Genomic DNA, 21,828 nt, shown 5'->3' on the forward strand with positions numbered 1-21,828 from the left:
GGGGGGGGAATGACAGCCTGCCATAGAGTTGATTCCAACTAGAGGGGATTTGATGTGTTACAGGGTGGAATGTCCCACTGTGTTTACTGGACTGTCACCATTCTGGAAGCCAACGACCAGATATCTCCTCTCTGGTATTGCCAGGTGGACTCCAACCACCGACCTTTAAGTTAGTAGATAAGAACACACCCTTTACATCACCTTTGGCCACTGACACCCCCCACCCCCTTAAGGTGCATGATGTGAATGGCAGGGAATAAAGATGACAAAATGGCACGTAACACCTTCACCATTGTTCTCTTTTCTCCTTAGGTTTCCTGCTATACCTGAGAGTCTGCCACAATCCAACTTCTCTGTGAATCCAACCCTGCAGAATAAAATATCAAATTCTCCAAATTGTCATTTTTCACTCAGTGTTGGACTGTGGCAGAGTATTCAATTAAAAAACAAACATAGGCCCATTTTATCTACGATCCCTTTCTATGCAGTGCACACGCCAACGTGAACTGGAATCAGAGTGACCTAGAGAGCTTGTTAAAACCCCGATGACTGGGCCCCAGCTTGAGTCAGTGGGTCCAGGGAGGAACCTGAGAATCTGCATTCCTAACACATTCCCAGGTGATGCTGAAGCTGCTGCTGGTCCGGGGTGCACACTTTGAGAACCCCTGTTCTGATCCAATTGGATCTACTACTGCCTCTGTCTTGTTGTTGCTGTTAGGCACCATCCAGTAGGTTCTGACTCAGTGATCCCGTGCACAACAGAACATAACCCGACCGGGACCTGCACCATCCTCACAATTGTTCTTCTGTTTGAGCGCAAGGATGGAGCCACTATGTCAACCCACTGTGGCGAGGGCCTTCCTCTTTTTCACTGCCTCTCTCCTTCGCCCAGCATGCTATCTTTTTTCCACCGATAGCTCTCTCCTGAAAACATGGCCACGGTGTGTGAGACAAAGTGTCAACATCCTTGCCTCTAAGGAGTATGGTGGCTGTACTTCTTCTAAGACAGAATTTTTGGTTCTCTTGGCAGTCCATGGCACCTTCAACATTCTTCACCAGCACCACACTTCAAATGCATCGATTTTTCTTCAGTCTTTCTTATTCTATGTCCAACTTTCACAAGTACATGAGGAGATTGAAAATACCATGACTTGGGTCAGGCACAGCCTCGTCTTCAAAGGGACATCCTTGTTTTCAACACTTTACAGAGGTCTTGTGCAGCAGCTTTACCCAACGCAGTGCATTGTTTGATCTCTTGACTGCTGCTATCATGGGTATCGTTCGTGGATCCAAGAAAGATGAAATCTTTGAGAACTTTAATCTTTTTCCACTTACCACGATGTTACCTATTGGTTCAGTTACAAAGATTTGGGGTTTCTTTACATTGAGTTGTAATCCATACTGACGGATTGGTTCAGTTACAAAGATTTGGGGTTTCTTTATATTGAGTTGTAATCCATACTGATGGGTTTGATGATTGATGTTCATCAGCAAGGGCTACAAGCCCTCCTCACTTTCCGCAAGCAAGGTTGTGTCATTTGCATATCACAGGTTGCTAATCATAAAGTTCTCTGATTATTCGTTAATAACAAAGAGAACAATGGGAATGCCAGAACACTTCACTGTGCTCCTGTGGAACCGGGCACGGAGCAAGAGGCAGTTGTGTGAACAGAACAAGGGAGTATTGAGTTGCTTAAAATCAAGAAAATGTGTATCAGGGTTGTATCCTCTCACCATTCGGTTTGATCTGTGTACTGTTTAGTTATTGTTCTCTTAACCTGGAATATCTCTGCCCCCCACCCCCACACACACACACAGTTTTGAATCCCAGCTACCCATTAAGTTTCAGTTCAAATGCTGTTCCTGTCAAACATTATGTGAGACCCTTCCGTTCCTTTCTCTTTTCTCAACAACCCCAGCACTGATCTAGGCCTCTCTACGCAGAGTCATTTACTGCATGGACTCGGTGTTATTTGTATATGGTCTTAATGCCCCACGAGATGATACTCTCTGAAGACAATGTTTTGAATCTTCTACAATACTTATCAGCGTGGCTGACAGAGAGTGGATCCTTTTAAGTGTCTGCTATTATGGGAATAAAAGATTCATGAATGAATAAATGCAATCATTTTCCTGAACCACTCTGTGGTTCCTATTACTTCTACTGGCCTTGTTGTTGTTAGGTGCCATCAAGTTAGTGCTGAAGCAGAGCGACCCTGTGAACAACAGAAGGAAGGATTCCTAACCTTGAGCCATCCTCACCACCGTTCTATTTGAGTTCACTGTTGCAGCCCCTGTGTCAATCCATCTCCCTGGGGGACTTCCTGCTCCTTCACCAAGCATGAGGCCCATTTCCAGGGAGTCGTCTCTCCAGATAATGTGTCATATATTTGACAATCTTCTGTTGTTCTTCATCCAGTTTCCAGATACTAATCCCTGTTCTTTCTTCCTTGTCTGTTCTTCATCTGGAAAGCTGTTCACCATGGGCGACCCTGCTGGCATTTGAAATACCAATGGCACAGCTTCCATCCTCGGTTCAGAAAAGTGGCCCACAGCCTGCAGAACTCTGTAAAGTAACTACTCGGCACAAATGGAATCACCTGAGTTGGGATTGACTCGATGACAACAACAACGAGCTTCAATAAGTGATGAGCATTCCCGCTCTGGGTTCTGTACATTACTGTGAGGGTTTTGAGACAGCTTTGAGGGGCATACAAAAACAAGGCAAGGGAAGCCCTGGCGATTCAGGGCAGACGCATCTAAAAACAGACAGCCTGTACTTGCCCCTCAGGCTTTGTTTTGTGCCCAGAACCATATCACGGCAATGCTCCATAATCCCTGAGTGTTAAAATACTGAATCTCATTCCCAAATACTTGTAATGATCATCATGATGTATATTTAACATTCTTGTGTCTATGTAATATACCACCTAGATTTTTTAGGAGCTTGACATAAGTAGGTAAAACATTAACTAAAATTATTTGATTTAACAATCCCATAGATTTATTTGAGATGTTTGGAAGATTCATGCAAGAAAGTGTCTGTAATCGAACCACATCATGGATTTTGCCATTTGCTGTTGATCAGAGAAATCATAGCTCTCTGCTTCCATCCAAACAGAATGGTCTCTTTGTTGAGCAATTGCCCCACCAGTGTGGACAGGAGTAAGCACTTTCTTGTGTCTGCTCCTCATGAGGGATTGCAGCAGGGCGCCTAGGACTGTCTCTGTAGATTAGATGGTGCTCCCATTGGGATATTAACAACAACAGCTGTTTGGCATTTGGTAAACTAAAAACTCACTGCCATTCCCGCACAGCGACTCTATAGACAGGGTAGAATTGCCTCTGTGCATTTCAGAGTGTGTAACTCTTTATGGGAGCAGAAAGCCTTGTCCTTTTCTTTTAATGATGGGCAAAAACTAATAGGGACCCTCTGTCTATACTGTTTCTGTGACTGCAAATCTTTACAGAATCAGGCAGCCTCATCTTTCTCCCATAGAGTGGCTGGTGATTTGGAACTGTTAACCTTGTGGTTAGCAGCTCACAGAGTCACGTTGCACGTAATTTCCTGGAGTCCTCCCATCCTCTGTCAAATGTAGGCCAGCCTGCCCTGAAGCCAGGGACATTGGGACATTTCAGTGGAAGCCTGAGAGATGCTGGCCTAGACTTCGCCACCTACCCCTGGCTCCCACATGGCTGGCAAAGCCAGCTTCTTTAAACCAGCCCGCCAGCCAGAAGGACGTGAGTCGGGAGGGAAGCTCCTTACAGGACAGGGCAGTTACTGCTCTCATGCATAGCACTACCCACAATCAGTGCCTGTGGCCCGTGGCTATGCTGCCGAGCAGGTATCCGCGGCGCTTCAGCCTATGATGGTCTAGGAAGAGTGACCTGGGATTTACCTCCAACATGCAGTTCATGCAAACCCCGTGCATCCCAAAGGTCTTGGCTCCAATCAGCCATGCAGATGGCATAGGCCCGAGCAGCGTACCATGGCGCCAGGCGTGGAGTTGCTGTGAGTCAGCTCCCCAACTCCCAGCAACTAACAACGATGAATACTCTGTTGAGAACTCGATTACTTTTCTTACCATTAGAGTGAAACATAGCCTCATGAAAAAAAGTCCATTGATAGAATCAAAACAAAAAGAGTATGAGCCACGTTATTGCCTGCTGGACTTTGTGACGATGAAAGTTGAACAGCAACAAATCCCTCTGATTTTGCCAAGAGAGCAAGGAGAGTGCTGAAGGCCAGGGCTGGGTGTCAGGGCTTACGCTCTGGTGCTATTTCAACAACTTCCTCACTGGGTTCAGGGTACCGCATCACCCTGGATTTTAGTGTCTTCATCAATAAGTCCAGAGATTTGGATTAAGAGCAATTCATCGTTTCCTCCAGTGCTCTCTCTCTCTCTCTCACTTTTTTTTCAGATGGAATAAGGCAAGAATATTTGTTATAATTTTCTTATTATTTAGAATTTGGCCTCAGAAAACTCCAAACTCACTGCCATCAAGTCCCTGTGACTCATGGTGGCCCAATCGGACAGAGTAGACCTGCCCTGTGGGTTTCCAAGGCTGGAAATCTTTATGAGTGTAGAAAGCCTCATCTTTCTCCTGCAGAGCGACTGGTGGTTTCAAACTGCTGACCTTCCGGTGAGCAGGCCAATTCATAACCCACTATACCACCAGGGGTCCTCATGTATGAGCAGGAACTCCAATAAGTGTCAGGAGAGTTTTGAAGTCCTGCAATTTCAGTCTGATGATAAAGTAAACGCCCATGGAATGACAGAAGGTGCTATGCTGAGTGAGTTCACACTGTTCAGAAGTGCTCTTACCTGACGGAGAGGGAATACATCCCGGCCTTTTCATTACTGTCCCTCAGCAGGTAGCTTCCATCACATCCGTTTGAGAGAAGAAGCGCTTCCGCTGCGTGGCGGCTGAGGTTGCTGTGATACCACCTAGGAAGCAAAGAGCAGTGTGATCACTCAGGGAAGAAACGTCTCCGTTCCTGCATCTGTGATCTCCGTGAAGAGGGCAGGAGCACTCTCACTCTAGGCAGCCCAGAGAGCACTCGCTCACACAAAATGGTAGGGCCAGGACATGGCTGGGAGAGGTGAAAGGTGAGATCAGAGAACGCTGGCTAAGAGCAGCGCTGCTGTGAAAATGGAAAAAATCCGAAAGTCCAAGACCAAATTCACAATCAGCATAGATGTTGGTCTCTTTTCTGTCTTTCTTTGCGTCTCTCCCGCCCACTGTCTTTTGGGGGTGCCCTTTCGTGGAACTCACTGTCCGAAGGAACATAAAGCACACGTTTTTGTAAAGCCTCATCAAATATATTGTTTCAAACTGACAAATGTCTGAAGAGCTAGGGGAATTCCCAAGGAAACTCAAATCGATCCGTGAGTTTTAATTTAAAAAGTTGTTTTATATAGAAAAGGTAACATGTATCCATGATTAAAAATGAAACCCCGTGGAACTGCTCTTTGGGGTTTCTGAAACTGTATCCTTATGGAATAGCTGGCCACACATTCTTCCTGCAGAACCGCAGGTGGAAACGCCAACCTTGTGGTTAGCAGCCCAATGCTTAGCCAACTGCACCACCACACCAGGGCACATCTTGAAAAGAAAGCCCTTTGCTGACTGCTCAGCTTCCTGGGTTCCTTTCTCCAGAGGATACTGATGTTACCTATTTTCCTCCTAGAAGGCAGCCAATCATCTCATGATGATCGGGGAGTCCCTGGGTAGTATACATTGTCAATATGCTCAGCTATTAACTGAAAGTTTGAAGGTTCAAATTCAGTCAGAGGTGCCTCAGAAGAAAGGCCTGGTGACCTACTCCTGAAAAATCACACCTGAAAGCCCTGTGGAGTACCATTCTACTCTAACAGTCTAGGTTTCACACTAGACTCACTCAACAGCAATTGGTTTAGAGGCCTGCCAGGATGGCCACACTAGACTCACTCAACAGGAATTGGTTTAGAGGCCTGCCGGGATGGCCTCCCTCCTACTTCCAAGGAGAAATGAGCATTGTGGGTGCACTGCTCTGCGTTCCTTCTGAATGACAGCATGAAGACAATCTAGCATGGGCATGAGGCATTATGGCCCCTGGAGGAAGTTGAGAACAAACCCATTGTCATCAAATAGGTTATGACACATGGTGACCCCATATGTTTCAGAGTAGAATGGGATTCCACAGGATTTTAATGACTGTAGTACTAGAGGCTTAGACTGTAAACTAAAAGCCAGGTCTTTCTTCCGGGGTTGTGTTAGTCTAGGATGACTAGAGAAACAAATCCGGAGACACTCATATGTGTGTAAGAAAGAGCAATGTGTATATACAAGAGCAATTGAATATTGAGAAAACATCCCAGCCCGGTCTACAGCAAGTCCATAAGTCTGATATTAGTCCATATCTCCAATACCAATCTATAAATTCCTCTTCAGACTCATGCAACACATGCAATGATGCCGAATGCAGGAAGATCACAGGCCAGTGGGTGGAAAGACTTGTGGATCCAGTGGTGGTCGAGACATCTCTGCGCTGGCAGAGGCCTCCATGTGGCTCTTTCTGTTCCAGGGCCCTACCACAGCTCCATGTGTGTTAGAGGAATATCTCACAGGGAGTGTATGAGTGACCCGCCTCCAGCGAGCTATTTACCTCCTTAGCGGTTCCAAATGAAGTCATCAAGCTGCAGCCTGATTGATAGGCTAAACTGTACCCCTTCACTCTTAAATCTCAAATGGACAACAGATTATGTAACTACCACAGGAGTGTTTCTGGGTGGATTCAAAATACCAGCAGAATCAGGAGGCCAGTAAGAAACACCACAGGGGTGTGCCAACTCGCAGAGTGAGCAAGCTGATTGTCTTCAGACAGGAACCTTGTTAGTGGGGTGGAACATATTAAAGTACTTATTGGTGCAGCTAATGATCTGTGTAACCCTTGTCCGAGCAGGGCAGAAGGCCCAAGGACAGGTCTGCTCATGGGCATAATTGAGAAGCTGTTTTGCCTGAGGAACAGTGTCCCAAGTCCTTTCTGATCCTGAATTATAACCAGTTATCCCAAGACACATGGAGATTTCCAAGGACTCATGGATGCTAAACAAAACAAGGACCTTCCTGAGAGCTGCCAGAGAGAGCACCTTGCCCAAGAACTGGTGGGCTGGGTTCAAACTTCTAGGCTCCTAACCCATGAGAGAATCGCTGACTGCTGGTGAAAGCCATCCACCATGGCATTTTTGTTTCAGCAGCCCTAGATCATTAAGGCATCATCTGTGGAAGGAAGTTTCTACAGAAGTCTCTAAGCTATCTGTTTTCTAAATCTAAATTTCCTGGTGTATGTTTCTCTAGCAAATTCCCTCTTTTTGACAACGGCGCAGCCATCCTGGACCAGCTATGTATGTGCTAACTGAAAGAATGGCGTGGAAAAACACTTCTTAAAGAACACCCACTGGGTGATTTATCCACAGAGGAGCCCCATTCTCTCTGCAGACTCCCGGACAAGTGCAAGTGTGTGCACTACAAAATGCTTCCAATAGACAGCTGGAGAAGTAAAGTATAGCCTTATACTATTTCAGGTTCGAGAAGTAAAGTATAGCCTTATACTATTTCAGGTTCGGTCAAGGCTAAATCATTTCGTCTTTCTAAACAAGGTCTCCCAAAGTCCCTAAAATGCTTCTTGCCAATACTTACTTCTGAGGATAAACATTTCAGCATAAGATTCAGCTTGCAGTCAGTAGATATTGAAGCAGACTTGAAGTAATATTTGATTCAACAACATTCTACAACAAAACTGCTACACAGCAAAATCCTTTGAGGGTTTTCAGTGAGTATGTGGTCTATATTTAAACCATTTACAGCTTTCTTCTGAGTTTTGTTTTTTGTTTTTAATAGGTCGACAGAACTTTCTTTGTACTTGGAATTTTAAAACAAAAATCCTTTATGTTATAATTACATACCACAAATACATAGGAAATAATTGTGTATAAAGCCAGAAGACTGCAATGTGCTCAAATTTAGAAAGTGTTCCACCAGTGTTAAAACTTGCTTGAATCAAGATTGCCCTTTCTTGAGCTGTTTAGCAGGTCTGGGCCCAGATAAGCCATGTATAGAGACATGTCACATACATATCATGAAAATGCAATTGAAGGAGGATCTTCACATCTCCAATAGCTTTTCCACAAAGACCTAAAATCCCTCTTTTAATTGAGTTGTGTATGACATTCCTATTGTTTTTTTTTTGTGTGTGTGTATGATTGTGGTGAAAATATACACAACAAAACAACACCCATTCAGCAATGTCATTAAACATATGTGGTTTAATGACACCGAATCTATCTTTCAAGATGCTCCTAGCGTCCTTTTAATGTGCATAGGGGAATGAATGTAGACCCAATATATTGTAGGCTCTTTGTAGGAACCTATTCACCTTTGGTATGAATGGTTCAAGATCTTGCTCTTCAAAGAGCTGAAGGTTAAAAATGGAATTAAGTTGGCAGTTTTTCCATAATTACAGTTCCCCACCTCCAATCATTCGGTTTTATAAATCTTTACTTACTAAGTTTCAAATACCCATATGTGCAAGAATTTGTACAAAGCACTTGGGCTAGGCAGGTCAATGGGCACAAAACTGTCAAAGCCCCAGGCTGGGCTCCACGAAGCCATTCATCTGGTGGGATCAGAAAGTGTTTTGAGGACTCTATCCAAGAATAGGAGAGGTGACACTGCAGGAAGGCTCCAAGAGTGGGTCAAACCAGGTTCTTAGAATGAGCCAGCACCTGAGTTGGCTTTAAAGGCGACAGAGTTGTTTTCAAAAAGACCTCATTCTGTTTTTTGGATCATAAAACAAGTTGTAAATGTTTACATACACTTTTCTAAAAACAAAGTGAAAGTTACAGAAGGGAAATAAAAGGTCTTATTACCATTCACAGAAGGGCAAATAATACAACACTGCAATTTTAAAAAATGTACCAGCTTATTTAAAATGGAATTTTTTTATAGTATTAAGTATTAGAGAGGGTGGTGGGTATAATCATTCACTGTTGATCGGGTCTAAACTGGAGGGAATTGGGCATATCTAGGGTAACTCCAAGGAGCCTTGGTGGTACTGCCAGGAAGCATTGGACTGCTAACCAGCAAGGGGGTGGTTTGAGCCCATCAGCTGCTCCCTTGGAGAAAGAAAGGTGCAATTCGCTCCTGGAAAGATATACAGCCTCAGAAATTCTATCAGGAGTCGCTGTGAGTCGGAATGAACTCAATGACAGTGAGTTTGCTTGGTTTGATTAGTGCAGCGGAAGCAATCGCTTCATGGTACTGGTTGAGGTGCTGCCGAGTTGGCTCTGATTCGTGGGGACCTTATGCAGCTATGTGTCTCAGGGGAGCGGACTTGCCCCTCAGATTCGCTCCTGGGTATGAACTGCAGACTCTGTGGCTGGCAGGCCAACGCTTGCTTACTCAACTATGCCACCAAGGAGCCTTGATCCAAGCAGATTTAACAACAAACAGAACCCACTGCGGTTTCTGAGGCAGCGTAAATCCTTATGGGACCGGCGACCTTGGAGGTTAGCAGTCTGGTGCTTATCTGATAGTGCCAGGCGATCTTAAAATATATTGTGAAGTCAGAAAAACTAGTTTGGGGTACAGTACGATACCGCTTATTTGAAAAAATATATCCCCTGACCCAAAATATAATTCCCAAAAAAAGACAATGTTGTCATGTGCTGTCCAGGAGGTTACTAGGTCCAAACGGACCGGTTGGTGGCGTTGTGGGTCATGCATTGAGTTCCCCACAAACCACACTCTGTGCCATCGAACCAGTGCCCACTCACAGTGACCCCCTGTGGATTTCGGAGACTGTCATGATTTACAGGAGTAGAAAGCCCGATCTTTCTCCTGCCGAGCCAGCTGCTGGTGGTTTTGAACTACCAGCCGTGCGATCGCAGCCCAGCGTGTAATCACTGCCAGCAGGGCTCACCGTGCACTGAGCCGCTAATCATAAGATCAGCAGCTCGGAATTAAAGAGCTGCTCCGAGGGAGAAAGATGAGACTTTCTACTCCCACGAAGAGTTACAGTCTCAGCCACCCGAGGGGCAGTTCTACTCTGCCCTAGAGACCTGCTATGAGTTGGTACCAACGAGATGGCAGTGAGTTTGAGTTTATTAAAAAAGATAACAAGAAAGGAATATTAATTTAGAAGGAAATTCACAAAAATATAAACTATATGACATTACGAAACAGAAATCATTTATTTCCATGAATTGTTTAAACTTATAATATTTTTCCATGAAAATTTGGCCCCATATTCTTTGATTGTCTCATCACATCATTTTATTTTCTCTAAGGAAAATAGAGCAAGGATTCAGTCTTTTGTTTTGAAAGCTTTTAGAAGGCGTTTGAGAGTATAGAAAAGCTGTTTTCAGCTTCACAACATGGTGTTGGTAATGAGGCTTTTAAAATTGTTGGCAACTCTGGAAGCTCCTTGAAGGTTCTTGCACGTCGTTGAGCTGTAAGAGTTCTGGGCGTTTCGATTTTTCCTGTCGGGAAACTCATCGTTAATACTCCTCGACTTGACGGCATTGAGTCACCGCAGGGCTGGGGTCCACTTCAAAGAACTGGAAGCTACAGCTTCACTGGCTATGCAGTCAACGCTGATGGCTCAGAAGTCATATGCATTGTACTTTTTTAAAATGGTTAAATTGTTGAAGCAATTGATATCATTCAAGTTGTCATCATTGTTAGGAATCCTGGAGTCAGTTTCAACCCACAGCAACCCTTGGTACAAGAGAACCACAGGCTGCGCAGCCCCCCCTCCCCAATCCCCGCGATGTGTGCGTCCATTGGTGCAGGCCAATCGCTTTCAGTGAAGGTCTCCTTTTCTCTAGCTACATACTTCTTCAGGAGAAAGACAGGGCTTTCTCCTCCCACAAGAGAGCAAGGTCTTGGAAACTCACAGGACGGTTCTACCCTGCCCTGCAGGGTCACCATGGGTCGGCATTGGCTGGACAGCAGTGAGTGGGTATCACTTTATCGAACGTGGTACCCTTTTCTAGGGATTGGTCCCTCCTGGTTAACATGCCCAAAGTGCATAAGAAAAAAATCCCATCATCTTTTCTTCTGAAGAGCATCGTAGTTCTGTTTTTTTCAAAGACATGAGTTCACTCCTTCAGCACGCTCTAGTGTAAGTTAAAAAGCATCGATACTAGGGGTCTAGTTTTTACACATACATGTTTATTACAAACAAAAATGTGTTCAAAGTTGCCTCTGTAATCAGTGGATACCTGAAGACAAATTCTCTCAGTCAGATACGACGTATCTTAGTCTCGTGAGGGTGTCTCCCCCCGGACTCCCCCAAAAAAGATCCAATCAAAACCAGTGAATTATTACAAGGGGATCTGCTAGTCCCGTTCAAGGCAGGGTTCGGCTCAGGTTACAGTGTCTATTTGGGGGGGGGATTTCAAATGAGTATGTTGATAGGTTTTCATAAATAACACGGGGCAACCATGGGAGTGTATTAGGAAGATGTTTTGGACCATGGAAGATGATAGTTGGTAAGAAAAAGACCAAGAAAGTTATAAGGAAGAATTTGTTTCCAGCACAGCAATGTATCTGCTCATTGTTTGAGGGTAGTAAATGGTGGCCCTGTGGGAATTTCATTGACACCCTTCACTCCACTCACCCTTCAGCCCTAGATATCACGCCTTTCAAACTTCTTTTTGTTGCTCGGACTCAAAGAATGTGGAAACGGAACATGATTTGAGTCCCTTGAGGAGGCCCAAACTGCTAGATTGATATGGTATAAATGGAAGGGTTCAGAATTCCTTGCCGGGAGGGTCTGAGAGATGAAAATACTATTGCCTTTTACTTTACCTGAAACCTTTACCTTTTTCACAGATTCTGGCTTCTGAAGGTTTTACTATGTATGAGGGTAAGTAAAAATGCCTTGCTACAAAACCAGAGACTTTATTCAATAAAAATATTACCATAACCTTCTGAGCTGCCAACCTTTCTGCCGTGGCTTGAACTGGCCCGGCAGACCCCTCAGAAGCATGCCTTGATTGGACCTGCCTCTCGGGATCAGGTTGGGTCCTGGCTATGAGCCAGCTCATAAAATTGTCTTCACTAGCTTTGATCTTACTTTGCTGCAGATATTTTTCTGGTTTTCGCTGTAGGAAAACCAGGACTGATGAACCTATAGAATCTGAAAGTGGAATAAGGGTTTTGTCGGGGAGGGGACACAGTGGTGGTGGCCGGGTGAAGGGGTGATGATGTCCCGGGGCCCATATAGATAAACAATGTTTGGAAATGGATTTTAGTAGCCAATGTACAATTCTGCTGGATGCGCTTGAACTATGGAATGATTTGATATATGTATTAATCCCAATTAATAATAATAATAAATACTATTGGAAATGTCAGCTCTTGCTGAGGCCAAGATACTCATTTCAAATAGAAAACGCCAAGCCCAACTTCAGCAGCTGTTACTTCAACGGTAATGCCCTGGTCTCCTTCCACCAACGTCTGGACTTCGACCACAGGACATGTCATAGATGTTGACGGGCTTCCCGGCCTTGACTCACCTTTGAGGTCTTCCCAACCTTCCTAAAAACACTGACATCTAAACCCTGTCTTATGTGGGTCACCAACTCCATAAACTTCTTAAAAACTTGAATGAATTGGAAAGACGTCCGCTTGCATTTTGGTAACACTTTATGATTAGCCTTGACCTCAACATTGTCTCCCCTCACCCCCAAAGGCACAAAAGAGTAGCTTTTGTTGTTGCTCTTGAAGGATTCTGATGAGACTCAGACAAGCTGTCTGCAGCTATCCATAAAGACATGTTTAAACCCATCTTTGAGCTGGAACACAAGCAGCAATGTTTATTGACCTACGCTTATCTATCTGATCTTGTTCCCCTCCATAATTCAAAGACATGAGTTCTTCATCAGACTCCCTTGTCCACGGTCCAGCTTCACATGCACTTGAGATGGGTGGTACGATTAAATTAATGATAAAAAAGGAGATGGTACTTGCAGAGTCGACTACAACCCCCAGTGACTTACGTGCGCCGCGGGGTTCGCAGTGGCTGGTCTTTTAAAAGTAGATCACCAGCTGGTGCTTCCAAAGCATTGCTTTGTACGCCAACCTGCACATTTTAGGCTAGTAGCTGAGTGTGTTAATTGTTTGTACCACCCAGGGACACGTAATGTAAAAGCCTAATCTGTGTAATGTATCCCTTCTAGAGGAAATGACAGCCATTAGCTTGGGTATATTCTTTTTCAATTTTGTCCAGTGTTTGAGATAGCATCTAAATCCTCTCAAGGATTTAGGTCCAATTTTGCCTACGTTTTGCTAATAGTGAGGAGCTCATTACATGTACAGACAAGCCAATTCCATACTTCCATGATTGACAGGCAGAAAATGCTGGCCTACATTGAAATGACATTTTCTGCTGAGTAGCTTTCAACAGAGGGTCCCAGAGTTACTTCCTGCATTTAGATAAAGGATGCCTAAGTAGCTGGTTGAAAGCATTTAGACTGCACTCTCTCTTATTTCTATCGCCATCTTCTACATTCATAACAAGGTTTTCAGTCTCTTTGCCAGCCCAAAACCTTACCATCTAGAGCCCTTATCTTCCCAGATGGCATCCCAGTTTTAAAAGTTGATCTTTAAGATAAGATCTGTGTCCCACAAAGCCACCCAGGACCTCCCTCCCTCTGGCTTGCTGGCTGCAGGGGACACACATGAAGGCTGCCCGAGACTCTTCACAGTTACATCACACAGCTGATTCATTCTGAATTCACTGCTGATCAAAACTCACAATCAAGTTATCTTCCTCAGCTGGAGACAAAGTGGGTGCATAAGCAAATGTGGTCAAGAAAGCTGATGGTGCCCGGCTATCAAAAGATATAGCCTCTGGGGTCTTAAAGGCTTGAAGATAAACCAGTGGCCATATAGCTGAGAAGCAACAGAGCCCACATGGAAGAAGCACACCAGCCTGTGTGATCACGAGGTGTAGAAGGGATCAGGTATCAGGGATCGAAGAACAAAAAATCATATCGTTGTGAATGAGGGGGAGTGCGGATGGGGACCCAAAGCCCATCTGTAGGCAACTGGACATCCCCTTACAGAAGGGTCACGGGGAGGAGATGAGCCAGTCAGGGTACAGTGTAGCAATGAGGAAACATACAACTTTCCTCTTAAATGCTTCCTCCCCCAACCACTATCCTGATTCCAATTCTACCTTACAAATCCAGCTGGACCAGAGGATGTACACTGGTACAGAGAGGAACTGGAAACACAGGAATCCAGGACAGATGATCCCTTCAGGACCAGTGATGAGAGTGGCGATACTAGGAGGGTGGAGGGAAGGTGAGGGAGAAAGGGGGGACAGATTACAAGGATTTACATATAACCTGCTTCCTGGGGGATGGACAGTGGGTGAAGGGAGACGTCAGATGGTATAAGATATGAAAAATGATAACAATTTATAAATTATCAAGGGTTCATGGGGAGGGAGAGCGAGGAAGGAGGGGGAAATGAGAAGCAGATAATAGGGGTTCAAGCAGAAAACAAATGTTTTGAAAATAATGAGGGAAACAAATGTACAAAGTGCTTGATACAATGAATGTATGTGTGGATTGTGATAAGAGTTGTACGAGCCCCAATAAAATGATTTAATTAAAAAAAAAATGCATCTTCCTCAGCTGTTTAGTCACTGCTCACCAGCTTCCCTTCAACGGTTGATGTTTTCAGAATCAAATACAATAACGAAACCCCTTTACTAGTGGGAAATGCCAAGTGAGTAGGTGTACTAGTGAGCAGTGAGCTTGACCAGCATAGCTCCTGTGGTGTCCGTGAGGATGTGGTGTGCAGAGGTCAAGTTTTTATTTATCTCTAAGAGCCCGGGTGGAGTCTAGGTTATGCATTGTGCCACCAGCTGCAAGGGCAGAAGTTCAAAACCACTAGTCTCCCCTTGGGAGAAAGATGAGCTTTCTATTCCCATAAAGAGTTAGTCTCAGAAACTCGCAGGGGCAGTGCTTCCCCACCCCTGCACGATCTATTGGGTCAGAATCGACTTGATGGCAGTGAGTTGCAGGGGGTGTGGGTTAGGTGTGGGCCTGCTCACCACACGGTCTGTGGTTCAAACTCACCAGGTGCTCCTCAGGAGAAAGATGAGGCTGTCTTTATGTTCATATAAAGATTTATAGCCTCAAAGACTTTCCTATATGGAGCTACTATGAGTCAGCACCGACTGGGTAGCAGTGGGATATCCATTTTCTCAGCTAGTCCAGCCACCTGGTTATCTGGTATTGATTAGCCAAACGATATTGCTTCCACGGTCCACCCCTACACAAATGACCGCCTCTGTTTTTGTATGTTCCACTACTCACTGAATGGTGAACCCACCTAGCGGTGCCAGGGAGGCGAAGTCTGACATGCGTGAAGATTACAGGCAAGAACATCCTAAGGGGCTCCGTTTCTTCTGTAACACAAGAGGTGACCATGACTCCGAATCAACAGATTTCCTTTTTTTTTCTTTTAAAAATAATTTTATTGGGGACTTGTACAACTCTTACCACAATCCACACATACATCCATTGTGTCGAGCACATTTGTACATTTGTTGCCATCATCACTCTCAAAACATTTTCTTTCTATTTGAGCCCTTGGTATCAGCTTCTTATTTTTCACTCTCCCTCCCTACCCCCCTCCCCAGATTTCCTTTTTGTATGTGCATCAAGTGGCTATTTTTAAAAAATCTACATAAAAGGCAACTTTTTATTTGCATGTATTGATACGATGTCATCTTTTATAAATATTTTATATGGTTCCATCAACTTTTGTGGATGAGAAAAAGTTACAAACTTTGCTAAATTGCCTCATATATTATGACTGTTGCAAACATTGTGTTTGGTACTGGGAATAAACATCTATGCAGTGTGGAGTAAGGTTTATTCTCCTAAAAAAAAAATCTTTTGGGTCTCATTTTCCTTGAAGAAGCTAAAAAAAAGGAAAAAGATGACACAAGAATTGCTGCTGTTTATAACAATGCACTTGAAATAATGCTATATTCTCCTTTACCCCCAAATCCAACACATTGCCATAATTACGTCTCTAGGAGGAGCAGAGCCGAATCAAGCATCACAAACAATGAGATTCTCAAAACCAGCGGCTGACCTTGGAAGACCAATGTAAGCAATGAAGAAACATCCACCCAGGCAGCATTTCTACAGCTGCTTCTCCACCGACAGGCACAGGAATAAGTTGAGTCCAATAGAAAGCAGGAGACCTTAGATGGAGCAAACACACCCGGCTGCTAACCCGAAGATTGGAAGTTTGAGTTCAACCAGAGGCACCTCAGGATACAGGCTTGCTGAATACACACAAATACACAAAGCAAAGCAAACCCAGCCACTGGCAGCCCTATGGAGCATCGTTCTACTCTGATTCATATGAGGTCACTCTGAGGTGGAGTTGGCTTCATGGCAAGCGGTTGGGTTGGCAGAATGGAGGCAAGGTTGCTCCAAAAAGCTGGTCCTTAGTTCACTCTTGGCTCCTCCCATTGCAGTCCCTCTTCATACTAGAACCTTCTCAGTAACAGTTCCAGTATGTTGGATGCTTCATAGCTTCTTATCCCATTGCAGGTCACTGTCGTAATGTGCTCTGGTGGTGCTGCGGACTGCTATGCACAAATGTGGAGGTTCAAACCCACCAGTTCCTCTGAGAGCAGCCGATAAAGGCTATCTGCTACTGTAAAGATCAACAGTCTCAGAAACCCTCTGTAAGACAGCTCTGACTTGCAAACAACTTGACGGCAGCGGGCCTTCATTTGCTGAGCTTTACAGGAGATGTTTTCAAACATTTTTGGACCAACCCACAGTTCAATACATATTTTATATGTCTCCCAATACATATGCACATACATATAACATACTTGCATATGGTAAAACATTATAAGATAGTATCCATCTATGAGTATATGTAGTATATTTATTTTTTTTCAGTCTTCTATTATTTTTTAAAAATATCATGACCTACTTAAATGACTTTAAACTCAGTTATGAGTTGAAGAGCCAGGTAAAGTCTAAAAGAACAAGGTGAAGTGTTTGTATTCACAGTATGAAGTGACACTTGGGACCATGGTAGACACAGACATTCCCAGAACCCACCAAGACCTGCTGAATTACAATGAATTATAACAAATGGTGCTTGTTATGCAGTCTGAAGATGGAGAAGCATGGATACGAAGGACTTGTGGTTCTTAAACTTTATGATTCATTTCAATAGCCTTATGGAGATGGCAAAGAAAGAGATTAAGTGACTTCCCAATACCAACAAAGAAAGGGAAGAATTGTAACTTAACATAGGAATCCACCAAATCCCTGTCATCTTAGTGAGCTGGACAGTCAGCCAAGTTTAGGAGCAGAAGGTCTCAGGACATTGGAAAACTGCATGAAAGAGGAAGGTCATGGTCTAGGGTTTAAAGAATGAATACAGGACTCATTCGATGGGGAGAGAAAAGGGAGTTTCCATTTGAGGCAAGGCTTCATCAAAGGCACTGAGGTTGACATACATGTGCTGTCTACAGGAAACAGATGCCAAGTTGGGCCATTGCATCATTGAGAGTGATGTAACATAATGCTGGAAGAACAACTGGGCACCAAAAGTAATCTTGTAGTTTGAAACTTGAATCTCATGACATCTAGATCACAGTTTTCAATGATACGGCTCTTAGTGGCCCATATCTACAAGTGAATACGGACAACATTATCTTACAACAATGAAGCGTTTGGCGACTGACTTGAGACTTGCCTGTTTGAACTCACTCAGCAGCTTTTGGGGAGAAAGAGCTGATGATCTGTTCCTATAAAGTTACAGGGCCCTATGGGACCCTTCTCTGTCACATGGGTCGCTATGAATCAAAAGCAACTCGATGGCACCTGACAGCACGTGTATTATAATAATGTGATGCAGCTTGTGATGAAGAAAAAGAAGTGATGGGCCACCTAGATGCTGTCCTATCAGAGTTATAAAGAAGGCATACACTTGGACCCCATACAAGAACACAGACTCCAGACTGTGTGAAAGCAGCTGAAGTGTGCAATAAATAGCAAAGCAGTCGACACATGCCATTCTTCTTTGGGAGGTTTTATCTTTCTTCTTGATTTTCAAAGCTGTCCTCACTGTTGAGTGACAGTGACCGACTCTCTGAACGAGCTAGACCAAACATGGAAGGTAGGTGGCATCCGGTGCCCCTGACCTTTGTTAGGACCTTGGACAACACAGGTAATTGATGTGTCTTCTCTCTTGATGAGCTTAGAGTGGGCCTCAAACTCCTTCTGAACACAATAGTGACAGTGTCCAAGAGGAATCAATTATATATTCTTGGGCCAAGCCATCTTCACTTGGGTTAATTTGCCCGTAGCCCTTGAGTCATCCCATGGGATTCCTTGGCTACTGATTTCATTTGTCCATGGAGATGATGCTAGAGAATTCAGTTTTGTGGACAATTATAGCTTTTAGCCCTCAGAGCTGGAGAAAGAGAGACTTTCTGCTCTGGTGAAAAGTCAGTCTTGGAGACCCATGAGGACATTTCTATTTTGTCCTATAGGGTCACACTGAGTCAGAATCCACTCGATGGCAGTGAGTTTGGGAGTTTGAGTATTTCCTAGAATCATGAATTTAGGATTAAAAAAAATGAAAGTGCTACTCTATGTGTTCAAGTCAGATTGTAACCTATCTAAAACAAGATGTTTTGATCATTAAATAACATTAGGTTGACTTGGGTTCATAGCAAGTCCACATGGCGGAGTACAATGGCCCCACAGAGCTCCTAGACGATAATCTTTCTGGGAGTAGATCACCAAGTCTTTCTCCCATAGAGTTGCAGGGTTTGACCTCCCACGTTTTCGGTCAGCAGCTGAGCACTTAAGTGTTGTACCACCAGACCAGACCAAACCCACTGCCACTGAGTTGATTGTGACTCAAGTAAACTTGTGGAGGGTTTCCAAGACTGTAAATCTTTACCAGAACAGACCACCTTACCTTTTCCCCTAGGAGTGGCCACTGAGTTTGAATGGCCCACCCTACAGTTAGCAGCCCAACACTTAACCCACAGAGTCACCAGGGCTCCTTAAATAAGATGATATTGTCCATCTACGCATGTTAAGACCCATACTCACAGGACAGACCTTTCATTCCACTGAGCATAGCTGAGGGGCCCCGCCTAAAGAGAACCAAGCAGAGGGTAGGGCTTGGGGAGTTTTACAAGACTTCAGGGCCCCCCTGATGAGTGAAAATGTTTAAACATACACTTGACTACTGATGACAAGGTTGGTGGTGCAAACCTACCCAGAGATGCCTCGAAAGTAAGGTCTGGTGAGCTGCTTCTAGCAATTGCATTTTTTTTTTTTAAAAGGCCTGCACCATGAGTCGTGTGATGTACATGTGAGGCTGAGGAGACATCCCCGGAGTCTTTGCAAGAGGACGGTCTCCGTGACAGACCAAAGGAACTGTGGCATTCCACATTACATCTAAATGCCTACACTTGTGCACGCCAATGCGCCAAGCTCAATGGCAAGGCCCGCTGCCGCAGGCTTTAGAAAACACACCGTGAGTTGTGACAGAGGCAGAGGACGTGAGCTTCGTATGCAGGAATGAATGAAATGCGGCTCCACGTGTTCAGGAAGGAGTCACGGCTCACCTCCGAAAAACAGGACTGAAAGGGAGAAGAGAATTATGTGGGAGTTTAAAACCAGGAATACCTGTTCTGGAAGGAGTCTTTGGAATGAGGCAAGATGTCATAAAAACACAGAGAGAGACTGAGACACAGCAAGATAGAAAGCCAGAGAAGTGGAGACATGGGTTATGCAAAGGATCGGGGCATAAAAGCCAACGAGCTGTGGCTGGAGAGATAAAGCTTCAAAACTGGCTGAGAAAGGCAAGCAGGGCTCACCCAGATAGCTGGAGACAAGCAGTTTAGAGAACGGAAATAGACAGACAGAGAGAGAGAGAGAGAACTGGGTGACAGAAACAGAGAAACTAAGGAAACCTGCAGGCACTGAAAGACCCACAGGGCCAGCCTGGGAGATAGATCAACAACATACCCAGGAAAGTCAGGGGACAGACTTAGGGAAATCAAAGGGGCAAAGACATTGATCGGGCCTCAGATGGTGTGGCAGGTGTGGCAGGGAGGGGTTGCCAATCAAGACGCATTGCAGCCCAGTGCTTTCGATTCCATGCTCAGGTCAGCCTGCACTATGCAGGAAGGATTGCTGGGCATCACGGCTCCCCTTGAGAAGGAGCCCTGGTGCAGTGTGGATTGCTGACCGAACGGTCAACAGTTTGAAACCACAAGCCCCTCCTAGGGAGAAAGATAAGGATTTCTTATAGAGTCACAGTCTCAGAAGCCCACAGGGCCTGTCCTACCCTGTTCTAAAGGGTCTCTAGGAGTCAGAGTTGACGCCATGGCAGTGAGTGAGCCCCCCACCCCCATGGGGGCTGGGAGTCAGAGAATGTTTGCTTCAGAATCTGCAAACAAGAGTAGAGAGATGACCTAGAAACAAGGCTTTTATGGTACATGCGGAGGCCTAGAAAGGCTGGGCAAGGACCCCAAATGAAAGGTTCTCTCCGGAGGACTCATCTCTAGTGGCATGAAGCATGACTCTGCTGTTTGTCTGGTTACTTCTTGCTGCCAGCACCTCAAAGAAGTGCTGCTTCACGTGTAGTGCCATTGACAACTGACCCCTGAGGGCCACTACAGGTGACACTGAGGGCTAAGATCTCTATAGGTATAGGAAGGAACCCTAAACTTTGTGGGTTGTGAAAAATTCCAGGTAGCACCTTCTGGCGTGAGCAATCAAATTCTCTATTCCATTTTTAAATGATACCTTTCACTGTCATCAATTGGTCCAACCAGTAAGAGCCTTTGGGTATAAGGGAACTGAGTGAGTCTGGGGGTGATTCACGCAAGTACATTACTAGTGCCGTTGTCGTGAGGAGCTCAGACTGAGGACAAGTCTCCAGTTCTGATTTTGACTTTGACTCACACTGGGGCAAATATGCTTTATGCAAACTGCTGGCCTTGGATGGAGCAGACAGATATGGATCATCTGCAGTTACCCCTCAGGTGCTCATCATCAGAATAAATTTACTCTGCTTTTTCCGAGAGCAAAAATGAGCCTTGGTGTCATAGTGGTTATGCTTTGGGCTGCTAACTGCAAGGTCAGCAGTTCACATCCACCAGCCACTCCTTTGGAAAAAGATGCAGTTTTTTACTCCTATAAAGAGTTCAGTCTCCGAAACCCACAGGGGCAATTCCACCTGGTCCTATAGGGTTGCTCTGAGTCATAATCAACCTGATGGCAATGAGTTCAATTTTTTTCAGGAGTCTAGAGCAAGGTCAAACCTTTAACCTATATCTTCAAATATTTTTACGATTATCTGGAGAATCAACCCAGAGTCTGCTCAGCTGTTAGTGAGTCAGCACCTTAGAAAGAGTCGCCTGAGACCTTCAGAAGCACTTCAGAAATGTGTAGTGATAACAAGCAAAGAACAATTAGAAGACATTTGTGAAATACTATGGTTTTCCACATTTATTTGTTATTATTTTGAAAAAATACACCCCAAAGTAGTAGAACCAGCTCTGGTTTGGATGAGAATCACCTAGTGTGCTTGGCTCAGTGGAATGACCGGCTTCCACCCTGCCCCTCCCTTGGTCTACCCAGGCCGTCAATCAAGCCTAGTTTCTCTTTTTTTTTTTAACATTTTATTAGGGGCTCATACAACTGTTATCCCAATCCACACACACATCAGTTGTGTAAAGCGCATTTGTACATC

At 44.6% G+C, this 21,828-nt stretch overlaps 1 protein-coding gene across 1 annotated transcript in view; it reads right to left on the bottom strand.

Moving 5' to 3' along the window:
- Positions 1-21,828, bottom strand: part of DAPP1 (dual adaptor of phosphotyrosine and 3-phosphoinositides 1) — a 78,663-nt gene that overhangs the window by 44,660 nt on the left and 12,175 nt on the right. Inside the window, exon 2 of the mRNA XM_004703441.4 lies at positions 4,827-4,949. Within this exon, the coding sequence (XP_004703498.1) occupies positions 4,827-4,949 (123 nt within the window). The remainder of the gene's footprint in view (positions 1-4,826; positions 4,950-21,828) is intronic.

The sequence above is a fragment of the Echinops telfairi genome, unplaced genomic scaffold, assembly GCF_000313985.2.
Source record: "Echinops telfairi isolate 266 unplaced genomic scaffold, ASM31398v2 ScPeMD7_7468;HRSCAF=8506_0, whole genome shotgun sequence".
Lineage (NCBI taxonomy): Eukaryota > Metazoa > Chordata > Mammalia > Afrosoricida > Tenrecidae > Echinops > Echinops telfairi.